This window comes from Prionailurus bengalensis, chromosome C1, assembly GCF_016509475.1.
Source record: "Prionailurus bengalensis isolate Pbe53 chromosome C1, Fcat_Pben_1.1_paternal_pri, whole genome shotgun sequence".
Classification (NCBI taxonomy): domain Eukaryota; kingdom Metazoa; phylum Chordata; class Mammalia; order Carnivora; family Felidae; genus Prionailurus; species Prionailurus bengalensis.
The window spans coordinates 75480788-75495056 of NC_057345.1; the positions used below are offsets into that span (position 1 = coordinate 75480788).

Here is a 14269-nt window from a genome sequence, read left to right on the forward strand (position 1 = left end):
CCTCCACTTGGAATGACCTTCCCTCCATAAACCTTTACTCATGCTTAATGGTCATGTTTCAATGTAAATTCAACAGTAATTTCCCCAGGAAATCACTGCTTCCTTCCTTTGTGTTCTTACCAAACTTGGAAGATCTGTAATAGAGCTTTTACCATGCTATGTTGTATTAACGCACCCTCCTCCCTTTCATGCGCTAGCCAGAGTTGCTCCAGAGCTTGCTTACAGCATCTGATACTTCTTTAACTCTCCCTGCCCAGCACACTGCTTTAACAGAAACAGGCCTGCTAAGTCCTACAGACCTGGATTTGAACCGCTCTGTCACTTACTAGATGTGGAATCTTCAGCTAATTACCTAAGTACTCAAAGCATCAGTGTCACTCAAAGGGTAGCTGTGTAAACTGAGTAAAGTTAGTAATTCTCTGATGCTTAAAGTAACATCTACATTAAAAATTCTAGGGATGCCTGGGTAGCTCAGTCAGTTGAGCGTCTTGCCTCTTGATTTTAGCTCAGGTCAGGATCCCAGGGTTGTGGGATCAAGCCCCATGCTGGGCTCCGTGCTGAGCATGGAGCCTACTTGAGATTCTCTCTCCCCCTCTGCCCTTCTCCCCTGCTCACACGGTCTCTAAAACTAATAGTAATAATAATAATAATAATTGAATTAATTAAAAATTCTAAATTAGGTAAGAAGGTGGTCTCTGATGGCTTATAAGAGATGCTAAAGCAAGAATTTGAAAGTGAATATTCCTTAATTTTAAAATATAGCTTAAACATATTAAGCCTGAATATTTCCTTTAGGAAACACTAATGCAAATTTATTTTTTTTATTTAAAAAAAATTCTTTTTAACGTTTATTTTTGAGAGAGAGAGAGAGAGAGAGAGTGCGAGCATGAGCAGGGAAGAGAGAGACACAGAATATGAAGCAGGCTCCAGGCTCCAACTCATGAGCTGAGTCATGAGATCATGACCTGAGCCAAAGCCGGACACTCAACCGAGTGAGCCACTCAGGCGCACCATCACTAATGCAAATTTAAAGATGCTAATCCAGTAATCTTTAAAATGATATGGCTGAAGAGCATTCACTATGCTAGACCCACTCAAATACATTTTGCAAGTGACCTGTTATGAAGAATGGCATCTCAGACTTAGAATCACCTACTTTTCCACAAGAAAAAAGGAGTACTTGCACCCACAAAAAATGTATCACTGAAATCTCATACTGAAATCATACTATATATTTTATACATTATTTCATTTGATTCTTAACAATTCCTAACAATTCTAAGATGTATGGTACCTGCTCCCTGTTTTGGGGCAGGGAGATGACTTATTTTTACACGTGAAGAAAGTCAGGCTTAGAGAAATTATATAAGTTGGTTACAGTTACTTACATAGCTCATAGTTACATCCATAGCTCCTAGCGTAACTAGGGGCCCTCGATTCCAGGCTCGGCTCAGTAGAGCGGAGCCTGGAATCGAGGGTCCCTAGTTACGCTAGGAGCTATGGACATACATAAGATATCTGCTCTACAGGCTACACAGTCTAGGTCTGGAGACATGAAATATGAAAACTCTAAAAGTACAGAAGATGTATAAAAAATATGGTAAACTATAAAGTTAATAGTACAGATTTGTGTTTCTTAATATGCTAGAATTTCTAGAAATGGGGTCTGGAATCTTTAGAGTTGATTCTTTTTTTTTTTTTTTTTTTTAATATTTATTTGTTTTTGAGACAGAGAAGGAGAGAGAGCAGGGGAGGGGCAGAGAGAGGGGGACAGAGGATCTGAAGCAGGCTCTGTGCTGACAGCAGAGAGCCTGATGTGGGGCTCAAACTCATGAACCGTGAGATCATGACCTGAGCCACCCAGGTGCCCCTGAACAGCTGATTCTTAATGCACATTCGTACATTCATCCTTCAGAATCACTGTATAAACAATATCCAGAATATCTTTAGGAAAGACAGGTCAAATTGACTCATTTTTCTCATTCAAATCTACCTATACTATTTTCTGGTTGTTTCCTTACATTCCTTCTAAGAACAATGAAAGAATTCAGTTTTAAATGGTACATAAAAAGTGGCTTTTACTAGAAATGATACCACTAGATCTAAACACTACCTATTTGAAATCCTAATTTATAAAAGTCATAACCAATTTCATGTTTTAGCAGCTATTACAGCAGCTTACTAACCTAATACTTTGCGGACTATAAACAATGTACAAGGTCAAATTTATGAACAAATTGATAATCTAAATATTATACTGCCACCTAGTGCTCAATTTTAAAGTGACACAATCACACTGTTAGGATTTGTGGGGGCAGGGGGGGATCCCACAAAACAGTGCTATTAAAGCCTATAGTTTCATGGTAGAATTGACAAAGCTTTGCTTTAAAAATTGGCCTTATTTTAGAGATCAGTAACAATATCCTACAGATCACTGGTAAGATTAAACAGCCAATGACAACTCAAAACACTTCCTATGTTTAAAATAAAAATCCTATAATTCTGGGAATGCAAGCTGGTGCAGCCATTCGGGAACACAGTATGGAGGTTCCTCAAAAAATTAAAAACCGAACTACCCTATGACCCAGCAATTGCACTACTAGGCATTTATCCACAGGATACAGGTGTGCTGTTTCAAAGGGACACATGCACCCCCATGTTTACAGCAACAATATCAACAGTAGCCAAAGTATGGAAAGAGCCCAAATGTCCATCAATGGATGAATGGATAAAGAAGATGTGGTATATATATATACAATGGAGTATTACTCGGCAATCAAAAAGAATGAAATCTTGCCATTTGCAACTGATCTCACATAATCTCAGTGGATGGAACTGGTAGGTATTATGCTAAGTGAAATTAGTCAGTCAGAGAAAGACAAACATCATATGACTTCACTCATATGAGGACTTTAAGAGACAAAACAGATGAAGATAAGGGAAGGGAAACAAAAATAATATAAAAACAGGGAGGGGAACAAAACATAAAAGACTCTGGAGAACAAACAGAGGGTTACTGGGGGGGGGTTGTGGGAGGGGGGATGGACTAAATGGGTAAGGGGCACTAAAGAATCTACTCCTGAAATCATTGTTGCACTATATGCTAACTAATTTGGATGTAAATTTTAAAAAATGAAAAATAAAATTAAAAAAAATCCTATAATTCAAGTGGCACCTGGGTGGCACAGTCAATAGAGTGTCCAACTTCAGCCCAAGTCATGACCTCACAGTTTGTGAGTTCAAGCCCCACACTGGGCTCATTGCTGTCAGTGCAGAACCTACTTCAGGTCCTCTGTCCCTCTCTCTCTCTCTGCCTCTCCCCCACTCGTGCTCTCTCTCTCTCTCAAAAAAAAAAAAAAAAATTAAAAAAATCCTATAATTCAAATAAAAGAGGAAAGTCAATTAAACAATTATTACATGCTAAACAGTATTTAAAATAGCCACAAAAGATTGGGAACCAGCTACAGGTGAAACTAAATATGACTTAAGTACTGAGGAAAAAAATTAAAGACAATGAATGTCTGACCAACTGTATTTTTCCAAAGATGGCAGCAATAATATATGTCATCAACATGTTCTTCTGAAACATGACCCTGTCTATGACACTGATTGGTGGTTGGTGTCTCTCTATTCCTTCCAATCTAGGTGGGCCCTATGACTATTCTGACCAATACAGAAGTGATCCTATGCCAGGCATAGCCCTTAACTACCTGAGTCCAGCTTCCACACTCTTGAAACACATGCTCTTAGGATATTTCTCTTGGAAATCAACCACCATGTATGAGATATGACTACTCTGAGATAACTGTGGAGAAATCCTAGAGCATGGCCTGTGTGGGGAGGCCAAAGAACAGAGAGGAGCCAGAAATATAAGTGAAAAAGCCATCATAGAAGTGAATACTCTAGGTCCAATCGGTGCCATGTGGAAAGAAACAATGGCCCAGGTAAGTCCTTCCCAAACTACTGACCCATAAAACTATAAGCAAAAGAAAATGGTTACTATAAGCTACTAAGTTCTCCAATAGTTTGTTATGTAATCGAAACAGAAACTAGCTCCTGTAAGTATGATGTTTCTTTAAGAAAAACCTAAAACACTTTGGCATTGGTTTTGAGACTCAGTGGTGGGCCTCAAGGAGACTGAATGAAGGTTTAAAGGACAGTAAAAAAAAAGTGTTGTTAGACACTGGAGAAAAAGCAGTTTTTATCCTATGAAATAAATATATTTTTTATTGCAAATTATTTCACTAAAAAAGGTGACAGTTGCAAGGTGTAATATATGCCTCCAAAGAGGACAGTTGAGCAGTATCTAGTTTTGAGTTGGAAATTAAGAGTAGCTGGGGGAACCTGGGTGGCTCAGTTGGTTGAGCATCTGACTCTTGGTTTTGGCTCAGGTCATGATCCCAGAGTCGTGGAATCAAGCCCTACATCGCACTCCATGCTGAGCTTAGAGCCTGCCTGGGATATTCTCTCTCTCTCTCTCTGCCCCTCTAACCCACTTGCATGCTTTCAAATAAATAAATAGAGGAGTTAGTGACAATGGGCTGCCCTAAGTTTTGAGCCAAATTAAATATTAGTTAAGTACAGAGTTGTCCAAAAACAATTCTAAGAGTTCCAGTTTCTAAAGTTGTCTGGTGATATTTAAACCCAAGCCTACTGTAAACGTTTATTCAATAAATATGGTATAATCTAAAAAGTTTCAGACCAGGTAAAATGTTACGGTAAGCACATGCAAACCATGTAAACCAAGACAATTTATTAGGAGACACATGATGACAGCTGGATTTAAATCTCTATGAACGCAAGTATGAAAAGAGCCACAAGTCTTATGCCCTTAGTGGATTGTGGAATATTTGCCTCACCTAATTTCTTCCCTATCTCCATAGCGTAAGAGATAAAGGCAGAACTGAGCTGGCAACAAAGAGCATATGCCTTTAAGCCAGCAAGTTGGGGGTGCTTAGGTGGCTCAGTAGGTGGAGCATCCAACTCGTGATTTTGGCTCAGGTCATAATCCCAGGGTCCTGGGATCGAGCCTCACATCAGGTTCCATGCTGGGTGAGGGCCTGCTTGAGACTGTCTCTCTCTCCCTTTGCCCCTCTCCCCTGCTTATGCACTCTCTCTCAAAAAAAAAAAAAAAAAAAAAAAATCAAAAAATTTAAAATAAATGAACAAGCAAGCTGATGCAAGTCTAATTAAATATATATAGAATCTAAATTTATTATGGATCTATGATAGTAATATATGTGTTTGTGTGTATCTGTTCATATGCACATGTTTTTTAAAATTTGACTCATGGTCTGCCATGTTCAGTTAAGCTCTTTTCAACATAATTTGATCATCTCTTCAGCAAAACAGAACTTTGTTAGCAGAGTCTTGCCTGCCCACCCTCATGGAACAGTTTCTTCACTTGCAGGACACACTGCAGGTTATATTACACATGCTACAAATATGTGAATGAGGCTAGTACCGTATATTTTAAAACAGGTGTTTGTTACGGTTTAGGTCAGAAAAACCAATTGTTACAAGAAGATATTTCTGTGTATATAAAGGAAGTTTAATCAGATTGTATTTTTTTTTTTTTTTAAATTTTCAGGCTTTACAATTTAGCCTAGTTGCTTTAGTTAGGATAAAATATAGTAGTTCCAATGCTGGTGTTCAAGATTGATAATTAAACAAAACTAAAAGAAAATTAACTTCCTTTGGTTTAGATATAAGCAGAAAAATGCAAGTAAAAGTTAGTGATTTCAAGCATAAAAAAGCATGTAAGCCTTGTGAATCAGATCTTCCATCTCCAGTTGGTTAATCTCACCCAACTATATCTTGCTGGTCTGAAGCAGAAGTGAAGCAGATGGAAGGGCTGGAGATATAATGCAGTATTTCTGCACTACTTTTTAAATGGCTCCATTTACGAGACCCAAGAAGCTGAAATTACCTTCAATCTTCTGTCTCACTCTTACATACTATCAGTTTGATCTTAATACTTTGGAATTAGAATGCTCTCATTTAACTTACAGGTTGGCAAACCTTTTCTGTAAAGGGCCATATAGTAAATATTTTAGGGTTTGTGGGTCAAGAGGCTAAACTGAGGATACTACATAGGTACTTCCATAAAGAGGAAAGACTCCACTGGTTTTTTACCGATGAAATTAAAAATATAAAAATTGAGGATAATTTATTGTAATACAAATCTACTACTGAGAAAGAACAGCATTCTCTTTTGGGGTGAGAATATTTCACTTAACTGGAATCCAGTTCGCGTTCTCTATCATCAAAATCAATTACAAATGTTATCTGTCAATGCTGTTAATAGGATTTTATGTATTTCATTTTTTTAAGTCTTTTTCACACACAGAGAAGTACTGCCAAATACTGATATTAATCTGCAAGCATATGATTTTAATTGAGCATATTCACTGCCTGAAAGGCATTTATAGAATTTTATTACATTCTTCTGATATTTTGCCTTTTAACATGTCATTACATTGTAGATTAATCACTCCCAATTGAAAGTTAGGTGGAAGCTCCTTAATTGCAGAGTTAAATGGATTTGGAAATACGAAAATTCCCTCTGCACTTACATTCAGGTCTGGAAAATACTGATTAAAATACAGTCTGAGTTTTGAATATATACCTGCTGCAGATTTGTGTGGGAATGAAGACCCTACTTCCTGTTTTAACTTTGGACAGCAATGAAAGTATATAAAATACATTAAAGCAATTTGACGCCATTTGGGATTCAAATAATGTTAGCTGTTGTCAAACTGACCTTACCTCAGTGTGATTTTAACGTATCCGCACTGTTCTGCCTTCCAATTCTAGGTTGAATTCATTACGAAATATTAGTAAGTCTGCAGGAAAAGCTAACTTCTAAAGCCATTCAGTGTTAAACAGCAGTGGCTGAAGGCAGTACTGGTTCAGAAAGATTTCAGCCTTGGCCCTGAGCTCAAAAACAATTACAAGAAAACTTTGCTGCAGCTAAGCTACCAAATTACTGTGTGGTGGGCAAGTCAAGATAGTCAGCTTCTATTTCTGACAAAGATTCAATGAAGTGATGACAGTTAAGTCCACGAGAGTGAATGAAGTTCACTACTGACCCTACTGATCAGTAACATGATAGATTCAAACCTTTTCTACCAAGTACCTGTTGATGAATACAATGAATAACTAGAAGCTTTAAAAACCTTACATTTTCACAATCTTTGTAAATCTGTCCACCTAAGACTTCTTCCACACGTATTTTTACCATCTATCAGTTATAATATATCTTAGCAGTTTCCACTTCAGGTTGTACTAAATTAGCATTCTTGTAATTTCTTTAAAACTAGTTTCTCCTGCAGTTTTTCCACGCAGATAATTCAAACTCTAGAAACTCTGCATTGACTCCTTGAATAAACAACTCAGCAGTATCAGTAACATCTACCTAGTCATCAGGAGTCTAGGAGAAACACTTGATATTTGCCTGGACTTTCATTGATTGACTATCGATGTTGTTCCCAACATCCTCAACTCTTCAAGCAACTGTTTTTCTGAGAAGCTGTTCATCTTAAATAAGTTTTCTCTGGACACACTTCTTCAACTACCACAATCAAACAAACATGAACTAATTAACTCATCATTAACTAATCTTTGACTTTCCCTGCATAAGCTACAAATAAGCCACTCAGAAACTTATTTTAGATGCAGCCTTATTTTTATTCTTTTATTTTTGTGAAGAAATTCTATTGTGATGAGATAATCGACATTACATTTTCTAAATTTTCTGATCACTGTTTTACTGAATTGGCAGGATGAGTGCTTATGCCTAAGTTTCTTGTATCTATTAGCAGAGCTATTGTACCACTGAATAATAAACACAGAGCTTTGCCATCTTGATCAATAACAAAATAACCTACACTCCACTGTACCTTAAGGGCATGGCTTTCAAAGTTCACTTTTTTTCTTTCTGTTTTGACACGATGGGTATGCAATGGCAACAAAATAAAATGCTGCAGCATGGAGATAAACTGTGTACTCAAGATGCTGAGGAGTTTTAAGTGCATTCCTGGGATTTATAGTGCACTGGGCGGCAGTATGAAGTGATGAGAGCACCACATATGGTTTCTTTTGTAACTACAGAGTCCTACTGTCATCATGTGAAAGCAGTCATAGATAATATGTAACAAGCAAGTGTGGCTGTGTTCCAATAAAACTTTATGTATGGATATTGAAATTTGAATTTGATACTATTTTCGTATGCCTCTAAATGTTAGTATTCTTTTGACTGTTTTCAACCACTTAAAAATGTAAAAGCCATTCTTACCAGGTAGGTCATATATAAAACAGGCAGTGGGTCACAGTTTGCCAATCAGACTGAACTCATTTTATTACAAAAGCCAATACAGGATAGAAATTTGGCTACGTGAGGACAGTAGAGCTACACTGCCACACTGAACTTGAGTTTCTTATCTCTACAATGAAGGTAATATTGGCGCTCACCTCAAAGGTTTCTCTGAGGATAAACTTAGTGAATATAGAAATCATTTTAAAAAAGTGCCCAGCATATGTAAGTTGTTAATATTGCTTATTGAGAAGAATTCAACTGTAAGTGGATTTCAGTTCCTGTTAGCAACTCTGTATGATTTAAGCCTCCCACTGGAGGTCTGAGGCAAGCAGGCTACGTGGATGAATGTTACCGATATCCTCCAACACTATTCCACAGTATATCACCACCAATGTTTCTGTTACACATCCCATAATCCTACTAGCACTTTCATTTTTAAGCATTTCGAACTGCTAAGTATTACGCCTTTGTTTCAGTTGCTAAATACAACTCCACCATAAGAATATTCTAAAGTTCTGCTACATATCTGGGTAAGTAAGAAAGCAGGAACAAAATGAAAAATTGTAAGCAGTATTTTTTTTAATATATGAAATTTATTGTCAAATCGGTTTCCATACAACACCCAGTGCTCATCCCAAAAGATGTCCTCTTCAATACCCATCACCCACCCTCCCCTCCCTCCCACCCCCCATCAGCCCTCAGTTTGTTCTCATTTTTTAAGAATCTCCTATAAGCAGTATTTTTGACAATAACAATTTTATATTAGAAATTCTTAAGTCATTCTATTTAATGGGATCTATTAACTAAAAGGCCTTGAATGAGACTCAGTACAGCTATACCTTTACTACCCTGAAACAAATCATGTTTAAATATCTAAAAGCCACAAAAGTTGGATTAAATTTATTCATTATTTCATACACACAAGCGTCACCACTACCATCCCCAAACCCCATCAAATAGTTAAGACTAAGGACTCAGGAGACTATGGACTGAGGGCTTTTTCTTCTGGACGGGCTGTCTCAATTTTAAATGTTCCTTCATACCCCACATTATGAAATATATGCATTCGTATAAACAATAAAATATGGTGTCTCTGATTTTACTCTTTTCTAATTCTTTTTGTTTGTTTTATAATAAATATGAATTACCTGTAGGGAAAAAAATCAAAATGTATTCATTAAAAGACACTTTGGGAAATACACAAAAGCAAAGTACCTAAAATAGTGATTTCAGTTAAAACTATAATAATTGCTCACCTACAACCAGGCCACATTCTGGACAGATCATATCACCAGCTCTGTAGTCCTCCACTAAAATCGCATCTGGATGGTTTGGACATGTGACTCTTGGAAGAGCATCCAAACTAAATAAAAAAAAAAAAAAAAGTTTTTATATCCTCCCAACCAACATGTAACAAAGTAGTGTTCTAGGGGAAAAAAATGAGGGTTCTGAATACTTTTCCAATACTATCCATGTATAATACACTCAAGCGAAATCTTCAAAATAAATATCCCAGTTAGGTAATTTTTAATTCCAGCTAGTCATTAACAGATAGATTCCATTGGAATTGTTTTTTCTAAGAACAGTAACTTATTTGCAGACATGGAAGGCTTTAAAAACCTAAATGGAAAGCAAGTGTTTTTTTCTCTTCGTACAGGCTACTGAGATTTTTAAAAATCCTGATTAGCATAGAAATGACTAGCTACCATTTATAACCTGTGACATTTACATATAATCATCTGGATTGTGTGACTTATCACTTACTTCTCTGGTCAGAGAATACATTTCAAGTCTTGTTTTTTCCTACTTGCTGGATATTTTAGTAATAGATTTAGAATAGTACACACTGAACCTCATGGGTATGATAAAGGAGGGTGGTAGATATACCTCTGCTGAACTTAAGATCAATGATTTCATTTAGTCCAGAAACTGAGTTTGCTATATCACTCAAGAAATGGTTTCAAAAACTACTTTTTATTCTATTTGTCATAGTACTAATGTGCTTGATCATTTTATTTTGAAAATAAAGCAGTTTGCAGAAGACACACTAATCTTAAAAGACAAAATAAAATCCGTTTTAGAAAGCAACAAAGGGGGCACCAGGCTGGCTCAGTCAGTAGAGCACATATTTCTGGATCTCAGGGTTGTGAGTTCAAGCTCCACGTTGGGTGTAGAGCTCACTTAAAAAAGTAGTAATAAAATGGGGCACCTTGCTGGTTCAGCTGGTTAGGCATCTGACTCTTTTTTTTTTTTTAATGTTTTATTTTATTTTTGAGAGAGAGAGAGACAGAGCACAAGTTGGGGAGACGCAGAGAGAGGGAGACACAGAATCCGAAACAGACTCCAGGCTCCGAGCTGTCAGCACAGAGCCCAATGCAAGGCTTGAACCCATGAACTGCAAAATCATGACCTGACTTGAAGTCAGACGCGTAACCGACTGAGCCACCCAGGCACCGTGAGGCATCCGATTCTTGATTTGGCTCAGGTTCATGGGATACAGCCCAGTGTAGGGCTCTGTGCTGACAGCATGGAGCCTACTTAGGAGTCTCTCTCTCCCTCTGCCCCTCCCCAGGTAGAGCGTGCTTTCTCTCAGAAAAAATCAATAAACATTTTTTAACAAGATATAAAATAATATAAAAGGCAACAAAAATATTTAACATGGATTTATTAATTATACACAATTATAAATGTTTGGTATCGGGGCACCTGGGTGGCTCCATCGGTTGAATGACTGTCTTGATTTCGGCTCAGGTCATGATCTCAGAGTCATGGGATCAAACCCCGGGTCGAGCTCTGTGCTGAGTTTGGAGCCTGCTTAAGATTCTCCCTCTCCCCCTCAGCTCCTCTATCCGGCTCGTGTGTGCACGCTCGCGCACTCTCTCTCAAACAGAAAAAAAAAAAAAAAAAAAAAAAAAAGAACATGAACTCTGTAGGGGCACCTGTTTGGCTCAGTTGGAAGAATGTGCAACTCTTGATATCAGGTTTGTGAGTTCAAGCCCCATGTTGGGTATAGAGATTACTTAAATAAATAAATATTTGGTATTATGCAAAATAAGCCCTCTTTAAACGTTCACTTGAAATACTACAATACAAGCTTATGTTATAGCCATCACAAATATACATTCAGAAGACATCATCGACCATTCTTACAGTAGTAAGTAGGTATTTGTGGTTTTGGATAAATTTCTAATGTCAGCAAACACAAATTGGAACGTTAACTCTCAACACAGGTGATTCCCACTGAAAAAGTGATAAAATAATCCACGTTCCCAAAATGTATATATTTAAGTTAACCAGAACATGTCTTGGATCTTTTCAGTGGGAAAATGGGGAAATAGAGAACTGGAGATTTGCTTTATAGTCACACTCATTCCATAAATTCCTATTAGGAAAATATTCTAATACATTATAACGAATAAATTAAGAACTTAGTATAAATTATGAAAAACTATGCTGAAACAAAGGAAAATGTTAGAATAACAGTAATTACAAATGGGCAGCCATATGGCACACGTCATACAACTATAAGGACTAATATAGTTTTTGCTATTAAAAAGTAGAATTATCTTCTTGTCTGTAAGTATATAAATGATATGTAAACACCTCAAAAATATGCCAAAAAAAAAAAAAAAACCAGATATGCTAAGTGAAAAGAGTAAGGTAGGGATTTTATACAAAACTGGACAAAGTATGAATTACAGTTTTTGCAATCACAAAGATGACTCTCAAAATGTTGTCCAAAAGAAACTAGATAGAGAAGAAAATATAAGCCATTTATATAAACCTTAAAGTGGGCAAAACAAATCTATGGAGTTAGAAGTTGGGATGTGGTTATCTTTGGGAAAGGGTAATGACTGAGGGCACAAGGAGGCTTCCAGGGTGCGAGTCGTATTTAATTTCTTGACCTGGGTGGTAGCTATGTGTGTGTGCTCATTTTCCAACTAAACTGTGCACTTAAAATGTGTGTACTAACTTCATGAAAAAAGGTAAAAAGCAAGGTAGTGAACAGTATTTACAACATCCTTTGGGGGAAGAAGAGAGGTTAGCGCTACATGCATATGTTTGTTAAACCTCAGAATCATTAGGAAAACACCAAGAAACTGGTCACAGTGGCTGCTCTGAGGGAGAATGAGATGGCTGAGAGGGAAGAAAAGAAACTGCTTTTCACTTTTCGTCTTGGTTTTGTACTATTTGTGTTACCGATCCAAAATAAAATGAATCATGACAAACTAGTCAACTTTCGATCAGAATACCCACAAGAGTGATGTAAAAGAGGAACCACAAGAGTGGGGTGGTGGGGGAAGTAAGAGAGAGAAACGAAAGGAAAGGAATGGTGTAAACAACCAAACACCAATGACATTAAAATCATTTAAAGGACCTAAGAAGCCACATAAATCCAAATCTCACTTTATAGCTGTCACTTATTGGGAGTCCACTGTGTGTCTAATGCCATAAATATATCAGTACTCTTCACAGCAACCCTGCAAAATAAGCATATTTCCCTTCCAAAGATTACGATCAGAGAACGATTAGCCTGAAATCACAGACTAAGTAGTGCAGTTTAGACCTGAACTCACATTCGTGCTCTTCTCTGTGAAAACATCAGGCGGTTTCATAACCTAGTAACTGTACATCTTCCTCGGGGGGGGGGGAACAAAGCTAAAGGCAGAAATACTAACACTTAACCTTTGTTCTCACTGGTAGAAAAACTTCAGAGACAGACAACTGCAATGACACACATATTTAAAACCTAGACATCTCCAGAAAAAAATTCATTTCAAAGATTATTTTTTAACAAAGGAAGAAGAAAAAACTCACACAAAGCAAAATTCTTTTGGTAAAGAATCTATCACGTGAATTTACTATATTTAATGTTGCAACATTTCTTACAATTTCCTGTCCTATCGTATGGAAAAGCTGTGCCCAAATATCACATTTACCTTTCAGATCTATCGCCACGAGAGAATATAAGTCGTATTTAGATGACTTTGGGAAACTGAAGTTTTCCACTTACCTACAAGGAAGCGTTTCCCAACAGAGCCACACCCAGACAGAATGATTGAGCATTCAATCATAAAATTACAATCAGTAAACAAGAGTGTCAGTGGCTTTAAGAGTTGTTTCCAGGTTGTTTTAGCTAACACTGCCTCCCCAACACCTTTTCTAAAACTACAGTAACATAAAGTAGTAAGTCTTAGCAGTTACACAAAACGGCCTGGACTTAAGCTTACTATTTTGTGATAATTGCTTTCATCAGGAACTCAATTCCACAGAAGATAACAAGTTCAGAAAATTATGCCACAGTTGCCTCTCAGAAGCTACAGAATTTGATACTGTACTTAATTCGAATTTGTACTTAATTTGATACTTTTAATACATTATGAGTTAACTAGGGACCAACTGTGTGGTAACAGAAAACAGATAAGAGATTCTACACTTTGTTCGAACACTAACCTTGGAAAAGTCAACCTTGGCATGACTCAGTTTACATTTATGCAAAAATACTAATATCTACCTCATAGTGATCATGAGAGATATAATTAGGGTCTACAAGCATTTTTCTGATCACAGGATTAAAGGCTGTCTCTAAGGGCAGTGCAAGCATTTCCTGTAGATAGGAATACATCACATTTTAAAAATATATTAGACAGTGACTTCCCAACATATGCAAGTAATTTTCTGCAAGCAAGATTTTCTTCAGGAGTAAGCAGAAGACATTTGTAGAAAAATAAACCTCTTAGAAGGAAACCTATCAACTCTTGGTAAATGCCCTAGCTTCCATTTCAGAAGGCCTCTGGGATGGTAACCAGTTTCCACCAGGCTTACCAATGCTGACATCCCTAACTTTCTAGCTGTCAGATCGATAGGGGCCTGGGACTAACCCCTTCTCGCCCTTTGGAAAGGATCGCGGGCTGGTTGAGCCACAGCTGGAAAAGCAAGCGTAGGAAAAAT

The 14269-nt window shown here is 37.2% G+C and overlaps 1 protein-coding gene across 1 annotated transcript in view; it reads right to left on the reverse strand.

Annotated features, from left to right (window-relative positions):
* The window catches only part of GTF2B (general transcription factor IIB), a 33170-nt gene that overhangs the window by 18445 nt on the left and 456 nt on the right, over positions 1-14269 (reverse strand). Inside the window, exon 2 of the mRNA XM_043575513.1 lies at positions 9574-9680. Within this exon, the coding sequence (XP_043431448.1) occupies positions 9574-9680 (107 nt within the window). The remainder of the gene's footprint in view (positions 1-9573; positions 9681-14269) is intronic.